Genomic DNA, 17505 nt, shown 5'->3' with positions numbered 1-17505 from the left:
CTAGGTGTACTCCTTCCTAGGCTGCTCATCTGTTGTACACTTATCAGTCATTTCCTGACAGAAATCCATGGTCACCGCTTGGTTGTTCTGCTCTGGAGGGAGCTCCTGCTCAGAATAAGTAACTTGGTCAGCTCCATCCAGTCCTCTTGTAGCACATTTGTCAGAAATGTTGTTGGGTAGCCAGTGGGCTCCCAGCTGCTGCACTGGGCTTTGTTCTGAACAGCATTGCAAGCTTTCTCCAATGCACTGGGATGTCACTACATTTTGCTCCACTCCACCTGATGAAGGGTTGATACTAGCTGCTGTTGGAAGATCCATAGGCCTGAGCACAGGGCAGTATCGGTGAAGGTCTTGGATCTGTTCGGAGCTCTGCATATCTCGGCATACTTCTTGAGAAAGGCAGGAGAAATTATCTAATAACTCTCCCATGCATGCTTTCAGCTGGTTCCTTTCTGACAGAAGTTTCTCTTTCTCACAAACCTGTCAAATACAGAACAGTGTTCATTTTTAAAGAGAGGTTTGGCACATCAGGCTTCAGAATTTCAAAATCAGGTCTTAATTGATTGGCACATTATCCAGAATGAGATGCTAGAAGTCTGAAGTGTATCACTAGACAATGGAAAAGAAAAAGGCAGAAAATAGATAATAGATCTTCAAATTAATAGGAGAACCGTGGATTGGAAGAACTAATCCCGAACAAAATAAAGAGCCATATTTCTCTTGAGGCAACATTCAGCAATCAGAAACACACATATAATATGAACAGATGATGGACTAGAAAAAAGGGCTAGGATCAGGGGAAGAGAAGCAGCCAAGTCAACAGATAAGATATATGTTTGTGATCATAGAGATGACAGAATTGTCTTTAGAAAAGCTATGAATTATTAGGGGAGAAAGGCTGAGATGGGAACATTCTATCCATATAATTTTAAGGAGTTGTCCTGGATTCAATCACCCCTAAATATGATCAGAAGTTACTTGATGCATTTTGTTCAAATTTAAGCAAATCTGGAGTGTATTAAATAGAAGATGGAACATGTTTAAAAAGTCTTAGTATTTAGTACGAATTATAAAGAAAAGGCAAAATAGATTAAATGGATTTTATTAAATTTGGTTAATGATCAGTATAAGGTGAGATATTTAATAAATAATGGTATTTAATATTTCTTTAGGCTTACCAATTTGCGGATTTCACATTCTAAATTCTGAATACAGTCCAGTTTTCTCTTGCGACAGCGCTGGGCAGCAATTCGGTTTTTACTGCGCCGCCGAACATCATGGATAAATTCCAATTGCTCTGAGGTTAATTTGTGCATCTTTATCATCATCTGGAAATCATTCCTTGGAAGATCTGTGATTTGATCTACAGGAAATGGAAGTTTCACCTGGGGTAAAACAAAGGAAAAGGCAGACTGTTTATTTATTTAACAAAGAATTTAGCAGGTTCCTTGGAATAATTCTTTTATTCAAATAACATAGTTGAATATAGTTCAAATATTAACTCCTGCATTGTAGGCGACTTTAAAAAATAGCTATCCTAACAGAGTAAATGACTAGTATACAATAAAATCAGCAATACTATCAAATACAAACAGCTTGGTGCAGATAAATGAGATTTTTCATGTTCTCCTCAAAGTACAGGTTCCAATTCAAAGAACGGATGATAATTAAAATTTTATTTAATTATTTTAAATCTATTTTAACTTTTGTGTACAAATGTTTTATTTTGGCTGTTCACCGCCCTGAGTCCGAAAGGGGAAGGGCGGTATAGAAATCTGAAAAATAAATAAATAAATAAATAAAAGTATAAAGAATAAAAGAATAATCCTAAAATAAAAACTACAGTACTTTTTTTTCTTAACTGAGGTTATATATCTGTTATGCTAATTGTTGAATTTAGTTGTACTTCTTTCTATATCAATGAAACCATACATCATCCAATTTGACAGCCAGTAAATAAATCATCAGAATAAGATGTAAAAGGTTCCATGGCAGATTCAGATGCTGATACAAATCCTCAAGATTTATTTTTGTTTAAGTATTCATGCTCTTCTATGTTGTGATAAAATGTATTTATCCCATTATTAACAATATTTTTTCTACCACTATAATCAGATGACCCTGGGTGGTAAGGAAAGTCAAGGCAGTTTCACTAATAAAAGAATGATTCATAAAAAATTAAAAACCAAGTCTAATAAAATATTAAAATATTATTTTATTGCTATCATTGCTTTTCATAAAGAAGAAAACACTTTCTGTAGTTAGTAATGCATGTTTTCATAATGGGACTATGCTGCTATTATTCTGAAATAGCCTTATTGAAGCTGGGTACACTGATGCTTTAAAAGGTCTGATTTAGAGGAAAATTGAAAGCATTCAGAAGCAAGAATCTAAATGCATAAAGGACATTCAGAAGATGGCAGAATAACACAATGGATATTTTACATCCTCTTAGAGACTACTCTGGAAAAAAAAATGTTGGGAATATAGACAGATAGTTCATTAAAAATGTCAACTGAATCTGCAATATTGATGAACAAGTAAATGAAATAATAGAAAATTCTGAAAATGAATATGTAGGTGGCTTTATGGCAATATATATTTGGAATATTGTTTATGCATTGGGTTGCTCCATATCACAAAAATATGCGCAGGGAGGGAGAAAAATGTAGAAAAGTCCAACTAGTATGATCAACAGAAGACTACACTCGTTGTGCTAGCTTATATACCAACCTGAGACATGCAAAGATCTTAAAATAAAGAGATAAATCCCCCTACAATGTCTGATCAATATGTGAACTGACTGATAGCTGAGGGTATAATTAAGTTTTATTACCATGTGATGTTAATAAATATACAAGTGATGGGTTCTAGTTTATATACTTAGATATTTTTAAACAAAATACAACTGCACAAATTCATGGAAGATAGGTATTTTTAATGGCTATCAATCATAACCATTGCTTTTGAATACCTAACAGTAGAAAGTTATGAATACCTAGCAGTAGAAAGTTAACTTAAAGCTTTATTTTGAGATTTACAGAGAAATTTACTTTGCAAATGTTGTAAAATGGACACTTAATTGGTATGACTTCAGTTTCAACCTCTGGGGCTGTTATTCTTGCCTTTAATTCCTATCACAAAGAACCAATTAATTTTCAAAATCTCAGTATATCATAGATACATGTTGTCTATATTGATATGGCCAGTAGATGGCACCATGTGTTTTAAGATTCACAATGACAGAAAGACTATATTCAGGTATGGCTCACACATGCCTTCTCTAATTCAGACTTCCCAAGAGAAAACTCCTTTGATATATGAGAATAGATTTTGATAGCTTGGACACAAGTCTGCCCCTTACACAGCCATGAAAATTGGGATATAAGCAACTCTCACAACTCACTGCCTGGTGATAAATATTGCACAAGGCCATGTAGTTTGGCATTCATTAACTCACTTTTCCACAAACAAGAATACACCCCCCCCACACACACACATACGTATCATGGGCAAACAAGTATATTAATTATATTAGTATATTACTGTTCTTGTTTGTGAAGAAGTGAATGAATGAATGTCAAACTGGCCTTGTCTATGGAGATTCTCAGTTATCCAGATCATGGTTGTCCCAAAGGTGCTTTTTCAAAAGGCAATTGGACTTTCTGGTTTTTCTTTGAAGACGTTTCGCTTCTCATCTAAGAAGCTTCTTCAGCTCTGACAGGATAGTGGGGAATGGAAGGATTTATACTCCTTGTGGACAGCTGGTCATTTGCACACTTTCAGCTGTCTGCAAGGAGTAAATATATAAATCCTTCCTGTCAGAGCTGAAAATCTTCTTGGATGAGAAACGAAATCTCTTCAAAGAAAAACCAGAAAGTCCAGTTGCTTCTTGAAAAAAGCATCTTTGGGATAGATGGCCTTGTGCAATATTTTATATTTTATAGATATAGATATAATTTCCATACTTCCCCAGTTCACTATCCCATGAATATATTACTTCTTTTCACATTATCTGTCTGTGAACCTTCACCTTCTTGTCCCACCTGTGGAACTATGTAAACACAAACACAAAGCACACAGGTCGCATTACTGTGACATGAGTCACCAGAAATGGCTCACCGCCCCACAATGAAACAATGTTCTGTTAAATATACAAAGACTGACCTTAGACATGGTGACGTGGACCATTATGCTTACAGACTGCTTACTGTGATAGGAAGGGTGCCTATTTTCTCTCTTCATACATTTTAGTCTAAAACATTTAGACTCTGCCTAATTACGTGCATGTTCAACATATGTTCCCTCCTAACTCTATGGGAGGTTAGTATAGTAAGCATATGCCATTGCAACTTGGTTTCCTTCACAAGATCCCCAATATTTAGAAAAGACAGTAGATGGGACACTAATTACTTTAAAATCTCAGGGAGGGGATTTCTACTGTAATCCCTTGAATTCTACAGATGCAAGACTACTTTTACTGTTTACTGATTTTACTTTTACCATGGCTTCTGCCCTCTGAAATAATGTGCCCTTGAGGTGGAGCTCTGTCCCAACCTTCTTGGCCTTCTGAAAAGCCTTCAAAACCTGGCTAGGCCAATTGGCCTGGGCCCCCAATGGGAGCTTTAACGCTGGAGTTGGTTAGCAGATTAAGAAGACGACCCTACATCCAGCTGGTTTGTATATTGGTTCTTAATTTACCTAATTTTTGTTAATTCTTAATGTTTGCATATTTTAAAGTTCTTGTGATGTTGTAAGCCGCCCAAAGTGAGATGGGCAGTATAGAAAGCTAGAAACTGGGAGATGGTAAATTCTAATCCTGCTTTAGGCTCAAAGCCAGTTGGGTCACCTTGGTCAGTCACTTTCTCTCCGTCCTAGGAAGCCATTTCTGAACTTCTTTGCCAAGAAAACTGCAGGGCCTAGTCAATTGACAGGATCCAACAATGACTTAGAGGCACCAAATAAATAAATAGAGGTCAGTTTAAATCACATTGCAATAAAAAAGGAATATTTATTCCAAAGTTTGCATCTTTATGAGATTCTCTTAAAAAAAGGTTTTGTACTCCGCTCAATTATGCTTCCACTGTTATCTTTTGCTCAGCAGTAGATCAATTCCTCTTGTTTATACATGTTATTTACATAATCTGGCCTACTTTTGTATTTTAAAAAAAGATGTCAAACATTTGAAAGACCTTGAAGTCAGGTGCATGTAAGCTAAATAAAGAGCATGTTTGAAAAATAAAAATAAACTTTGGTCAATTTGAGCAAGAGTTTTGTGATGTGTCCAGCTGGAAAATGGTGAGGGCTAAAAAAAGTAACAGGTCTTCATGGCGTTATAAGCACCACCACCAAGTGAGAGAAAACAATTTGTAAATGTTAATGTTTTATATTTAAGCGTCTCCCTTTATATTCATTTTATAGAAGACACAAAAATATTTTTCAGATACATTATCTTTTCAAATGCTCAGCTGCACATAAGCTGGGGAGAATGTTCTTAATAAATACTTCAATTCATGGAAGCATTATATTTTATTCAGCGGTGGGTTCTAAATTTTTTTACTACCGGTTCTGTGGGTGTGGCTTATTTTGTGGGTGTGGCTTGGAAGTCAAGTGACTAGGTGGGCGTGGCTAGCTGGTCAGAGTCATTTCTGGAAGGTCCTCACACTTACGACCAGTCCTCGCAGTTACGACCCGACTCATTTGTTTGCTTTTAACACTGATCAGCTGTAGGATGGCCTTTTGAAGCCCCGCGGCAAGAATTTAAACAGTTTTTTTCCCTCTAGTCATCAGCTGGGACTCAGGAGGCAGCAATAGATTGGGGGTGGGACCAAATAAAAGGTAAGAATAACGTGGATGGGTGGGGGGGGGCGGGGGGAGAGAACTGGTTCGGTGACGTCATATTGTCACTGCTACCGGCTCGGCCGAACCGGACCGAACCGGGAGGAACCCACCACTGATTTTATTGACATGCTTCCCGTATCACAACTATTCTCAGCAAGTGGCATAGTGGATGAAATACTACTATGATGAACATACAGCTAAATCTTTTCAATCAATAAATTAAAAATGAAACTGAATAGATAGATGATCTGGGGGTTTCCTCTCTTGGGAGACTGCTATACAAGAGGCAGTCCAGTAATTCCTGAAATATACAGTAGTGTTTCCAAATAGTAATGAACACCAATCATGGGTTATGCAGGTGTTTTCCCTTAGCTCCCTAAACCAGGTAAGCTTTTGGCGGCATCTCCTGTAAAAACTAGCAGTTCCTATTTCTTATTATTGCCTGTCTGATCTGTGAAAAGCATTGTCCATGTTCGTTTGGGGGTGTATAGTTCCTTTATTTACATGGTCTAAAAGGTTTTAAAGTTAAGATTAACTCTGTATTTGGAGAGCAGTTTTAACAATGGGGGGAAAAGCATTTCAACCATAAATTCTTCATGTTTTATAATCTGAAGTTCTGAGTTGCCTTCAAAGACAGCCTCGTCTAGGATGCCTGGCAGCGATCTAATTTTTATGTTGTGAGGCATGGGGGAAAAAAGTTCAGCAAAGCTTTCTCTGGCTGAAATGAATGAAAGTCACTCAAGGAATATTCCGAATTGAGCTACCTTCTACTTGAGTACACTGTGCCCCAAAAGAAACTTGACTTATTGGTTAGCTCAATTTGCATCCAAGGACAGACATATCTAAAAATGACCACCAGTTTAAATCCTTCATAGCAAGGGAAATCACCCCACTCTTTGAAAAATAGCAGCAAACAGGTCAATCTCATTTATAGATTTCAAAAGCCAAGATGGAGGAATGAATCATTAAACTACAGAAGGAATTAAAATATAGCGCAACCCTCATTCTGACAGGTCTTTGATTCTTTCTGAGCTTGGTTGTTTTCTTGCAGACATTCATTACCCAAACTAGGTAACATCATCAGTGCTACTAATTAGCACTGATGATGTTACCTACTTTGGAGAATGAAACAACTCCAAGAAAAAAACCAAGCTCAGAGAACATCAAAAACCCCTAATTTCAACTGTTAGCTACAAATATTCTCCTTTATTGAAACCTTACTCTGTTTTTTAAACTTCCACTTCAGGGTGCATGTACAATATCCTAAACTTACCCATAGTTTGGGAGTTCAAAAAAAGCAGTGTTGTATTTGTTAATCTGTGTAAAAAGAGAACAATTTCAGAAATAAACCTCTCCTCCATGCAGGTAATGCCCTTACACTCTAGCCCAGAGACACACACTGCTGTAAACCAGCTCACTCTGACACAGTTAATGTATCATGTTGTTTGACCCTTATTCCCAAATAATGCCAACAGTCATCTAAAGCACAGATATTTCTGAAGGGCTGAGGGAGGATTTATTTGTGGTCTCCTGTGAGAAACAACTACCTTGATAGATATGGTTAGTCACAGAATGGATACAGGGCTAATCTGAGGGGACAAATAATTTATCCAAGAGACTGAAGGGAAAGCTAAAGATGGTTCTGATCTTGAAAAGCAAAACTATATATTTTACTGCAATTTTCTCTTTCTAAAAAAGGCGAAAGATTTATACGATCTGAAGAGAAACGAGATATGCAATTTTATCTTTCTAGATCACCACCAACATACTTACATAAGCCACGTATACATCTAACCGAACCCCACAATTTACACACACATTCCTTTTCTCCTCCTCCAATCTATCCAGTGTCCTAGCTCTTTTCTTACCGATTCTCTGCTTATATTTCAAAGCTTTTCAGTCAGTTTTGAGAAGAGTCTCTATTCACCACACTTAACCCCCCTCCCCCAGGCAATTGGTTACCCTGCAAAATTCGCTGCTGCTGCAACTGTCCATCATCTTCATGTTATCAGTGTTTCCAATTCCTATGGGCATTCTTGTAAGTCTAGAAGTATTCTGGTAAAATCAGATTGATGGACAGCAAGAATCATTCCTCTGTAATAGTCTCAGCCTGGAGCTTATTTTTTAAGTTGCAAATGCAGACGGAGAAAGTAAGTCTCATGACAACCAAAGGAGAGACTCCATAAGCACTACACTGCTCATAGAGGAGGGAGTCATATTCACTAAATAAAAAACAGCTTTGTTTGGAGAGCATCAGGGTGAAAGGCTGAACCTGGTCAGAGAGGAATTAGGGTTTCCAAGCCAGAGATAGACAGGAGATGTAAGTGAATCTTGGTGCATCCCAAGGTGCATAAACTGTGGTGAAATTCAGAGGGTGAAGATGAGGCAGCCAAGTCCAGAATCCATGGGGATCATGGAAATAATTTTTTTTTAAAGAGATCCCACTTTCATAGCTTAGTTACAGGTTTGGCTAGGAACTTGCTTTCATAGTTTTCATTAATATGGTTTCACCCTGACTAGCACCAACGATGCATTTTTCAAATCTGTGTGGTTCATATTTAAGTATGCCAGCCATGGGAGTTTTGATAAAAAGGCACCAAGCAGCCTCTTAAATATCCATTCAATTGGAAGGAATAAAGCCAGATATATTACATACCACTTGTGCAAGCCTGCTGATGACCCTTCAGCTATTCTGAAAATAAGCATTTCTGACTTTAGATATTACAATATGCCCTTGCTCAGCAACTGGTTGCTTTGAGATTGTTTGAAATTAAAAAGGACTCCCTAAAAGGTATTTATGACATGATTTTGAAGTTCTGATGGATATATACCCTGCTCTGTGGTTACCTGATTGCATTTTGGGCACTTGGCATTTGGCTTGCATTAATGGATGTTGGTACATACTTCCAGGAAGAAAAAGGGGAAGGAGGAGGAGGAGAGGGGGAAGGGGAGGAGAAGGCAATGAAAAAAAAAAGCCTATTGGATAAAATGAATTTACTTAACAACCACTGCGAAAAGGTCATAAAATTGGGTGTGGTCACACAGTGACCCTCTTAATGACCACAACAACATACAACTGTAATTCTGGGCTCAATTATGGTTGTAAGTTGTGGACTGTGTGTGCAGAGGCAGCTAATTGTAATTCTAGCTAACCCAAATGCTTTTGGATTGTCATTCAAGAGATCTTCCTTCTCACAGGCTAACTGAATCCTTTTGTAGTAGGTCTTTGGATCTCTCGTATAAAAGAAATTATCAACCTCAGAGATGAGGTTCACTTGAATATTAACAGTTTTTGGATGACAATCTGCTAATGCTTTTTGCCATTCCTTAAACTTCTCCATAAACTCTTTGCTTTTACTGTGAACTGTCTGAAGTTTAGACTTCACTTATAAAAATCTACAGGGAATTTCATAAAAATACCCCCTCCTCTTGTGGTTGCTTTAAAGTTACAAAAAAGGTATAGAAGAAAAAAATTTAAAAGTGGGTCAGCAAGAAAAAACAACTTCCCACTTTGCATTAATTTGTAACTGAACTTTTGTCTTCAAAGTATAAATTATTTCTATTATAAAAATTGGTTAAAGTTATGTAAGAAGTTTGACTGCTGAATTTGAAGCTTAAAGGGTATTTCTTCTTTTCTTTTAATCTTTTATTCCTGCTTGTATAGAAAGAAATGCTTAATTCAGATGATAACCCCTTTCCAAAACCTTTTGCTCTCTGAAGCTAAGGTTCTTATTTGCAATTGCATATATAATTAATTCATTGTTTTAATTGTTTATCTTTACTTGTGTCCAAATTTTGCTAGGTAGATCTGCTTCTCTTTATGTTAGAATAGTTGAATCTACTCATATATTATTCTTTTGTTGGAGTTGGAGGCAAACATGGACTACACAACAACTCCAATTATACCAACATTTACTCTATGGTCAATAAAACCATTTTGTAAGTTTGTTTTATAACACAAAAACATTAAGAATATTTCCATTTCAGTCTTTTGATATAGTTTATAATAGGCATCCATTTTAAAATATGTTTCTGTAGTGTGTTGGTTCAGCATAAACTGTAAGCAAAATTGAAACCTTTCACCTATTTCCACAATGTGCCAATTTACATAGCATCATTGTATTCAGAAATGGACATTTTACTGAGTATTACTAGTATCTGGGATTCAATCCAATTTTTAAAAAAAAACCAAACAGGTTGTGTTGTTTCTTTTAAAAAAGAACTTTATCTATTTTGTACTTGTGGGTGATAGCTCTATTACTACTAGAATTTATTTTATCCCCTCTCCCCATCTGCTGTTTTGCCACATCATGGATGTTAGGATTTTCAGATTGGATGGCACTTAACATGCTACTGAAGAAGACAGTCTCTCAAAAGTCCTAATGGTGTTTATAACATGGCTAGATTAAAATCTTCAGGACATCTAGTCGCTGATGTTGCCATACAAGAAAAGAAATTCAAAGCTGCAAAGACAGAATTATTATAGTAGAAACATGGCATGTAGGTAGCATGGACACAAGAAAGCTCGACACAGTGAAAGATGAAATGAAGCAATTATGAATTGAATGGACTGGGATCAGACATTTTCAGTCAGAAGATCACACTGGTTATTAGAGCATGAAAAGTCAAAAAGGTAAAGGAGTCCCTGCGGATTTTACTCTGCTAGTTGTTGCAGAGTATGAGGAAGTGCTCATCTGCATTTCAAGATAATTGAGCTAGCACTGTCGCAAGACATTTCTGCAGTCATGTGGCCAGTAAGATGTCATGAAGTGCTGTTGTTTTCCCACCGGTGTGGTACCTAGTTATCTACTTGCATTTGCATGCTTTTGAATTGATAGGTTGGCAGGAGCTGGGGTGAAGATGGGAGCTCGCTGTCTCAAACTTGGGCTGCCAGCTTTCCAGCCAACAGGCCAATGTCTTAATCACTGAGTCATTGTGCCACCCATTAGGGCATGAAAAACAAAGAAGAAATGGTGTTGCTTTTATAACTATGAAGGACATAGCAAGAACAGTACTTGGCTACAATGCAATCAATGATCAACTAATATTGGCTGATTTCACGGACAACCATTTAATATGATGATCACTCAAATTTAGACTCCAACCACTGATGGTGCAGAGGAAGAGGAGGTGGATGACTTGATTAAGTTCAATTTGAGATTGAAAGAACACGTCAACAAGATGTGCTGCTTGTGATTGGAATGCATAAGTGGAAACACGAAAGACAAAAATGTAGTTATATTGTATAGCTTCAGGAATTAAAATGAAGTAGGAGTCTGGCATCAATTTCTGCCACTCTGATGATTTCTTCATAGCTAACATTGTCTTCAGACTACCAAAACCAGGCCTCTATATATGAACTTTACCAGATGGAATTCAGTATACAGAAATATATTTTACTATGTTTTTGCTAAAAGAAGGTTGAGGAACTCAATTACAGCATCAAAGACATGGCCAGGTGCTGACTGCAGAACAGACCGTGTGCAAACACGAAGTTAAGCTAAAGAAGAAGAAGAAAGCCAGTCAGTTTCCACAAGGTGATCTTGAATTTATACTCTCATTTCCAAGGAGAACATCATGAATTGCTTTGTAGCCCTGAACCTCATTGAAGAAAAACAAAACAAAAATTAGAGGAATTATGGAATGAATTTAAAGAAGTAGTTAAGGATTCATATGGAAAGAGACTGACAAAAATGAAGAAAGAGAAGAAAGCAAACTGGATGTAAGAACAAACTCTGGAAATTGCCAAGAGGAGAAGAGAAGCCAAAGCTAAGAAAGACAAATCTCCCAGAAAGGAACTTAACAGTTTCAGAGAGCTGTTAAGGACAAAAAAGCAGTATTACAACGAATTCGGTAAAGATACTGAAGATGAGCACAGACATGGAAAAATAAGGAAAGTCTTTCAAAAGGTCCCTCAACTCAGGAGGTTAAAACCTCAGGTTGGTATGCTAAAGGATGCCAATCGACAGATAACCAACTCAAAGGACATCTAAGGAAGATGGAAAGCATCTACGGAAAGCGGTGGCGCAGTGGTTAGAGTGCAGTACTGCAGGCTACTTCTGCTGATCACCGGCTGCTAGCGGTTTGGCAGATCGAATCTCACCAGGCTCAAGGTTGACTCAGCCTTCCATCCTTCTGTGGTCGGTAAAATGAGGACCCAGATTGTTGGGGGCAATATGCTGACTCTGTAAATTTAGAGAAGGCTGTAAAAGCACTATGAAGCGGTATATAAGTCTAAGTGCTATTGCTATTGCTATACTGAAACACTCTACAGTAGAGATGGGAACATCCAGGATACCTTAGAACAGTGGTGAAATCTAAAATTTGTTACTACCGGTTCTGTGGGCATGGCTTGGTGTGTGGGGGGTAATGTGACTGGGTGGGCATGGCCAATTTTTTTTTTTACTTTTAAAACCATTTTTTCTACAACCTCTTCAGTGAAGAGGTTGTAAAAAAATGCTTTCAAAAGGCTTTGACGATCCCAGCTGAGTTGCCTGATCGGCAGAGGCTTTTTTCCTTTTAAAAGCATTTAACGATCCCAGCTGAGCCGCGCGATCATCAGAGGCTTTTTTTTTTTACTTTTAAAAGCATTTTTTGGCCGAAGAGGTTGTAGAAAAAATGCTTTCAAAAGTAAAAAAAAGCCGCTGATGATTGTGCAGCTCAGCTGGGCTTGGGGGGGGCAGGGATTTTTGCTACCGGTTCTCCGAACCACCCGCCTCCATCGCTACCGGATCGGGCGATCTGATCCGAACCAGGAGCATTTCACTCCTGCCTTAGAAGATATTCCTTATTTTACAAGACCTCTAGTACTAATAGTTAGATCAGCACTCCAGTCATTAACAAGTCATAAGGCTACAGGAATTAATGGAATAGTCACTGAACTATTTGCAAGCAACAGAGAAGAAAATGCAAAGGATCTGCAAGCCCTCATACAAAAAAAAAAAAAGGGACTAAAATTAAATATAAAGTACAGACTAAACTAATGACAGCAGGTAGAACAATCAGCCTTAGAATTGACAATGAAGCTATTGAAATAGTGTATAGATTCAGTCTTTTAGGATCAACCATGAACAGTAAAGGAACATGCTAGTACTTGGAAGAGCAGCCATGAAGGCCTTGGAAAAGATATTCAAATGCCATGATGTCTCTATTTACAAAGATCAGAATTGTGCTCCCTATGATTCACTGTGGAAGTGAAAGTTGGGCTTTAAGGAAGCAACATGGGAAGAGCTTTGAGGCCTTTGAACTTTGGTGTTGGAGAAGACTCCTGAGAATACTGTGGTTAGCCAAGAAAACAAACCAATGGATCATTGAAGAATCAACCCAGAGTTTTCCCTCTAGGAATAAATGATCAAACTCAAAATTACTTCGAACCTGCTTCGGACATATTATGCAAAGAACCAGCTTTCTAGAAAAGGCTGTAATGCTGGGAAAGGTGGAAGAAAAGATAAGAAAAGGACAACCAGCAGGAAGGTTGATGGATTCTGTTACAATGGCAGTGAGTGCACTGTTGGGAGACTTGAAAGAAGAGGTTAAGGATAGATTAGGAGAAACTCTTATCTATGTGATTGCTAGAAATCAAAAGTGACTTGATGACAATAATCAATCAATCCAGTTTATTTGTATGGCATGCTAGAAAATTCAACTATATGTATTGTGCTATATTAAATTTTGTATATATGGGCTCCAGCATTTTGCATGGACATTTTCTCTAAGATTTTGATACTGCAAATTCTTATATTCTCTTCCAAATTTTGCAAGAGAGATAAAATCTTTCAACACCCACATTTATTTTAATTCTTACATTCTAAAGCATGCACATATATGATAGTTCTTACCACTGCTACAGGAATTAGTTGGTGAGAAATGAAGTAACCGCATATAATGCTATGTTTTCTGAAGCCAAATTGGTAAGAGTTTTGTACACTGTGATCAAAATGATGATGGACCAATAATTGTTTCATCAATTGAGTCTCCAAAGCAAATAATGGTACCTACCGGTAAATGTGTTCTATAGTATCAGCAGCATAAGTTTTAAAATTTGCAATAATTCAAGCTTACTTGAGGGAGAGTCAGTGTTTCACAATGAACAAGCGGTAACTGCTCATTTATTCCTCAATGAACTGACTGAAGGAATGGATTTCATGCTGATAAGAATAATAGCAGGCTGGCTAACACATCTGTGCAGATATTATCAGTTTTGTATATGTCCCTTATGGCTTTTTCCCCTGCTCACTCAATTTCTCTCTGGTTGCTTATTAACCCTTTTAAGAGGTTTTTCGCTGGTTGCCGTTATCAAAGACATTACAGATGAAAAGCTTAACTGGGTAATTATTAGAGAGTCATATGACTTTAGGAAACCATAGAGATCAAGGATATGATTTAAGGTATACGATCAAGTCCCTTTTTCCTCTCTCTGAACAGACTATACAACAAAGTACACAAAAGTAACGTAAGTAAAACAAAGATAATGATCAAATAAACACACTTGTTGTACCCAAAGCAGAAGACTGCTTTCTCTTCCCTTCCTCATTTTGCATGGACATTCTCTTCTACTGAATTTTAGAGCTCACTCTGATCAGAATTATTTTTGTTCCAAAAGTGTGCTAATTACAGCTAGTACCAATCAGCATACTGAATTGGTAGGTAAACTGGTATGAATTAAATATAGTTAAAAAAAAAAACCCTGAGTACAATGACTAATGCTAATGATGACTGGTCCAAAACGTAAAAGGACAAGGACATTTTTATGTCTCAAGTGGGATGAATTAAATATTGTTAACAAAAACAGAGTGCAATGATTAATGCTAATGACAATTGGCCCCAAACTTAATGGAACAGGGACATTTTTATGCCTCAAGTGGGGTTGGGGGGTCGGAGGAGGGGAGGGAGAGAAGCAAACCTGCTATGAGGTATTCCCTATTTCTTAAGCCTTATGGAACCTTTTTATATTATGGCTACTTACTCTCTCAGACATATTTCCAGTAATCAATGAGCTTGACTCCATCATCAATAGAATATTGGACAAAAGTGACTATTCTCTGTATTTTGTATACAAAGAAGGCCATTAGGTTAATAATGACTTTCTGAATGGGTCACAAGAAGTGTTAGCAGGTGTACTTATCACAGATCCCTACCTCATGTCCTCTGTCTTGCACAGGACATGACTCACTGTCTGCTTCAGAGAACGATCCAGACTCATCGCTAGAGTTTGTTCCATAGGATGGCTCACATTTTATCTGGGGTCTGACTTGGCTGTATATTCCATCTCCCATCATGCTCGGCTCCTGATGCTCAGTGGCCAGGAATCGAGCTCCTTGAGAACAGGGGGAAGATGAAAACTCACACAGAGGCAGGCTACAGGGAGAACCACCGCTGCCATCCTCTGCATAAGAGTAGGAGGAACATGAACTGGAGGTCCTTGTTCTGGTTTCCAGAGGAGGAGACCGAGGACAAACTTTAATTGGCACTGGGCAGCTGGTGTTGGGCCGCATCCGTCCTGGGAAGTGGTCAGCAGTTTGTCCAATGTGAGCATAGGTCTGGCAACTGGGAAGAGATTGGCTGCTTCCTGCCCACAGACCTTTTGGCACAGTCTCGGTGAGATCTTTATCCAAACTGCTCATGCCAGAATATGAATGCACCGAAGTGTTTACTTGGTCACAAACATTTGAAGAGAATATAACAGTCCTCCTGTCCACCTCACCTTCCTGCTTACAAAGACCTTCAACAAAGCCAGGACCTCTTAGAGGTGATCCCACTGTAAAACTGGAAGCATCCTTCTGAACAGCTTGGGAGAGCCCATAACTGCCCACAAAAGGGACATAATCAGCTTTATGGTCACCCTGAGTTGTCCCCTTGTCAAAAGGACATGCTGGATTTCTGGCAAAGTGCTGTTGGGAAGTACTTGGGAAGCCATCTAAGTCTATAGTTTTTGTTCGGTTGAAGAAAGATCTTAGGCAAGAAGGAGAGGAACTGTTTTTAGACCTTCCAGCTCCATTGGGACTTGGCTGCTTTCGGTCCATTTCAACATCCTCTTCTTTATCCCTGACACCAGTCTCATCTCCAGAGAGGCAAAGTGTGATGTTTTCTTCATTGTTTTCATCATTCCTAGGCTCACTTTTAATTTGCCCGACAGCAAGTTCTGGCTTGAGGTCATCACCTGAACCTTTTTCATTGAATGTGCTTGTGAAACCTGAGGTACTAACATGTGATGCGTTGTAGACATTCTTGGTACAAGCTAGCTGGTATTTCTTATACCTGGGGTACCGTGTTACTACTTCTTTATCCAAACTATCCTTGCCATCATCCAGTATTTCCGGGTCTGGCAGCATCCCTTCCTCCTTACTGGCTCCAGACGTGGCGGGTTCAAAGTCAAAGGGCTCTGAGTGCATTCTCTCTCTTGAGCAAGATATCTTTGAAGTCTCTGACTCCATAGTTTCTTCCTCTTCTCCCTCCGAGTTCTCATCTTCATGCATCCGCTGATAGGTGAGATCCTTTTTGCACAGGAACAGGCCATCTTCATTGTTCAGCAGCTGGGTCTGAAGGAAGCTGAAGCAGGAATCCTCCAGGTTGTGCATACGTAGAAATTCGGCACAGTGGATGACCTCTTGTATGTTCTCTCTGCTGAGTAATAGCTTAGCAGTGTAGGCAAACTGCAACAATGGACCAAATCCCTTGGCAGTGACCTGCAATGAAAAACAAAACAAAACAAAAAATAGGGAAATTGCCAGCATTACCTTCAGCATTGCTATTTTTCCAAGCCCCTCTATTAGTATATTAGTCAGCACTGGAAAACACCTCTGTTAATTAATTATTTTGTCTTTATATTTTCATGTAATAGAATGATCTAAACAATACATTCAACAAATGATTCAAGGACAATGAGATTTCTAGCACTTGCCAAATAGTATTTGGTCTAGGAACATCCTGGATATCAAGTGTTTCATGAGTGCATAACTATCAATTTTACAATGTTTCACTAAAGCAGACTTTGCAATTAGAATAAAGTACATCAGCTATTAGTAAATCTATTTTTTGAAAAACTATACAGTACTTTTCAACCGAAATTACATATACAATATTTAATTTTTATTCAGTTTAGCTGGGTCAAGTTCTCTATTGCTGGAAAAAAAACTTTAATTAAGTGGCTCTTCAAAAAAAGTCAGGATCCTTGGGAAGCAGGTGGAATTTAATCTGAGTAAGTAACAAGAATAATTCTCACTTTGTCTGTGACATTTAATCATGTGTTTAGAATGATAATTTGGAGGTCAATTTCTCCATCGGCAATATGCCTAGGCTGCCACAACCATTACTAAATTACTCGGGAGATACAGCAACGATTTGGCAGACTGAGTCAAACCAGCCACGTTTCTAATTTCAACCCTCTGCTACCCCCTAGAATAAAATTTTTTGATTCATGTTCCCTGTGGAATTTTATCTCCCGAGAATACAAAACACGGTCTTGCACTTACAGAGCACACCCACTAGGTGGAAGAACTGCAAAAGAAGTAAGCTGCCCTCTAATGTATTTTTAAACAGTACAGTACTTTCTCTTGATGAGGTCTATGCAAAACATTTCACTGACTCAGAACATTCCGGTGTGCATTTTTCACTCAAGCTGAGTCAAGGCTTTCAGGCCCCTAAAACTGCAGCATTCCAGACATC

The 17505-nt window shown here is 38.1% G+C and overlaps 1 protein-coding gene across 1 annotated transcript in view; it reads right to left on the bottom strand.

Annotated features, from left to right (window-relative positions):
- Positions 1–17505, bottom strand: part of BACH2 (BTB domain and CNC homolog 2) — a 38800-nt gene continuing 21295 nt past the window's right edge. Inside the window, exons 2-4 of the mRNA XM_070953956.1 lie at positions 14979–16526; positions 1179–1385; positions 1–480 (exon numbers count right to left, since the gene is read on the bottom strand). Coding sequence (XP_070810057.1) covers positions 1–480; positions 1179–1385; positions 14979–16526 — 2235 coding nt within the window. The remainder of the gene's footprint in view (positions 481–1178; positions 1386–14978; positions 16527–17505) is intronic.

This window comes from Pituophis catenifer, unplaced genomic scaffold, assembly GCF_029215685.1.
Source record: "Pituophis catenifer annectens isolate HBS135680 unplaced genomic scaffold, rPitCat1.0.hap2 SCAF_1, whole genome shotgun sequence".
In the NCBI taxonomy this organism is placed as follows: domain Eukaryota; kingdom Metazoa; phylum Chordata; class Lepidosauria; order Squamata; family Colubridae; genus Pituophis; species Pituophis catenifer.
Note: the sequence above shows the minus strand (reverse complement) of the source record. Positions and strands in the feature narration are given on the sequence as shown.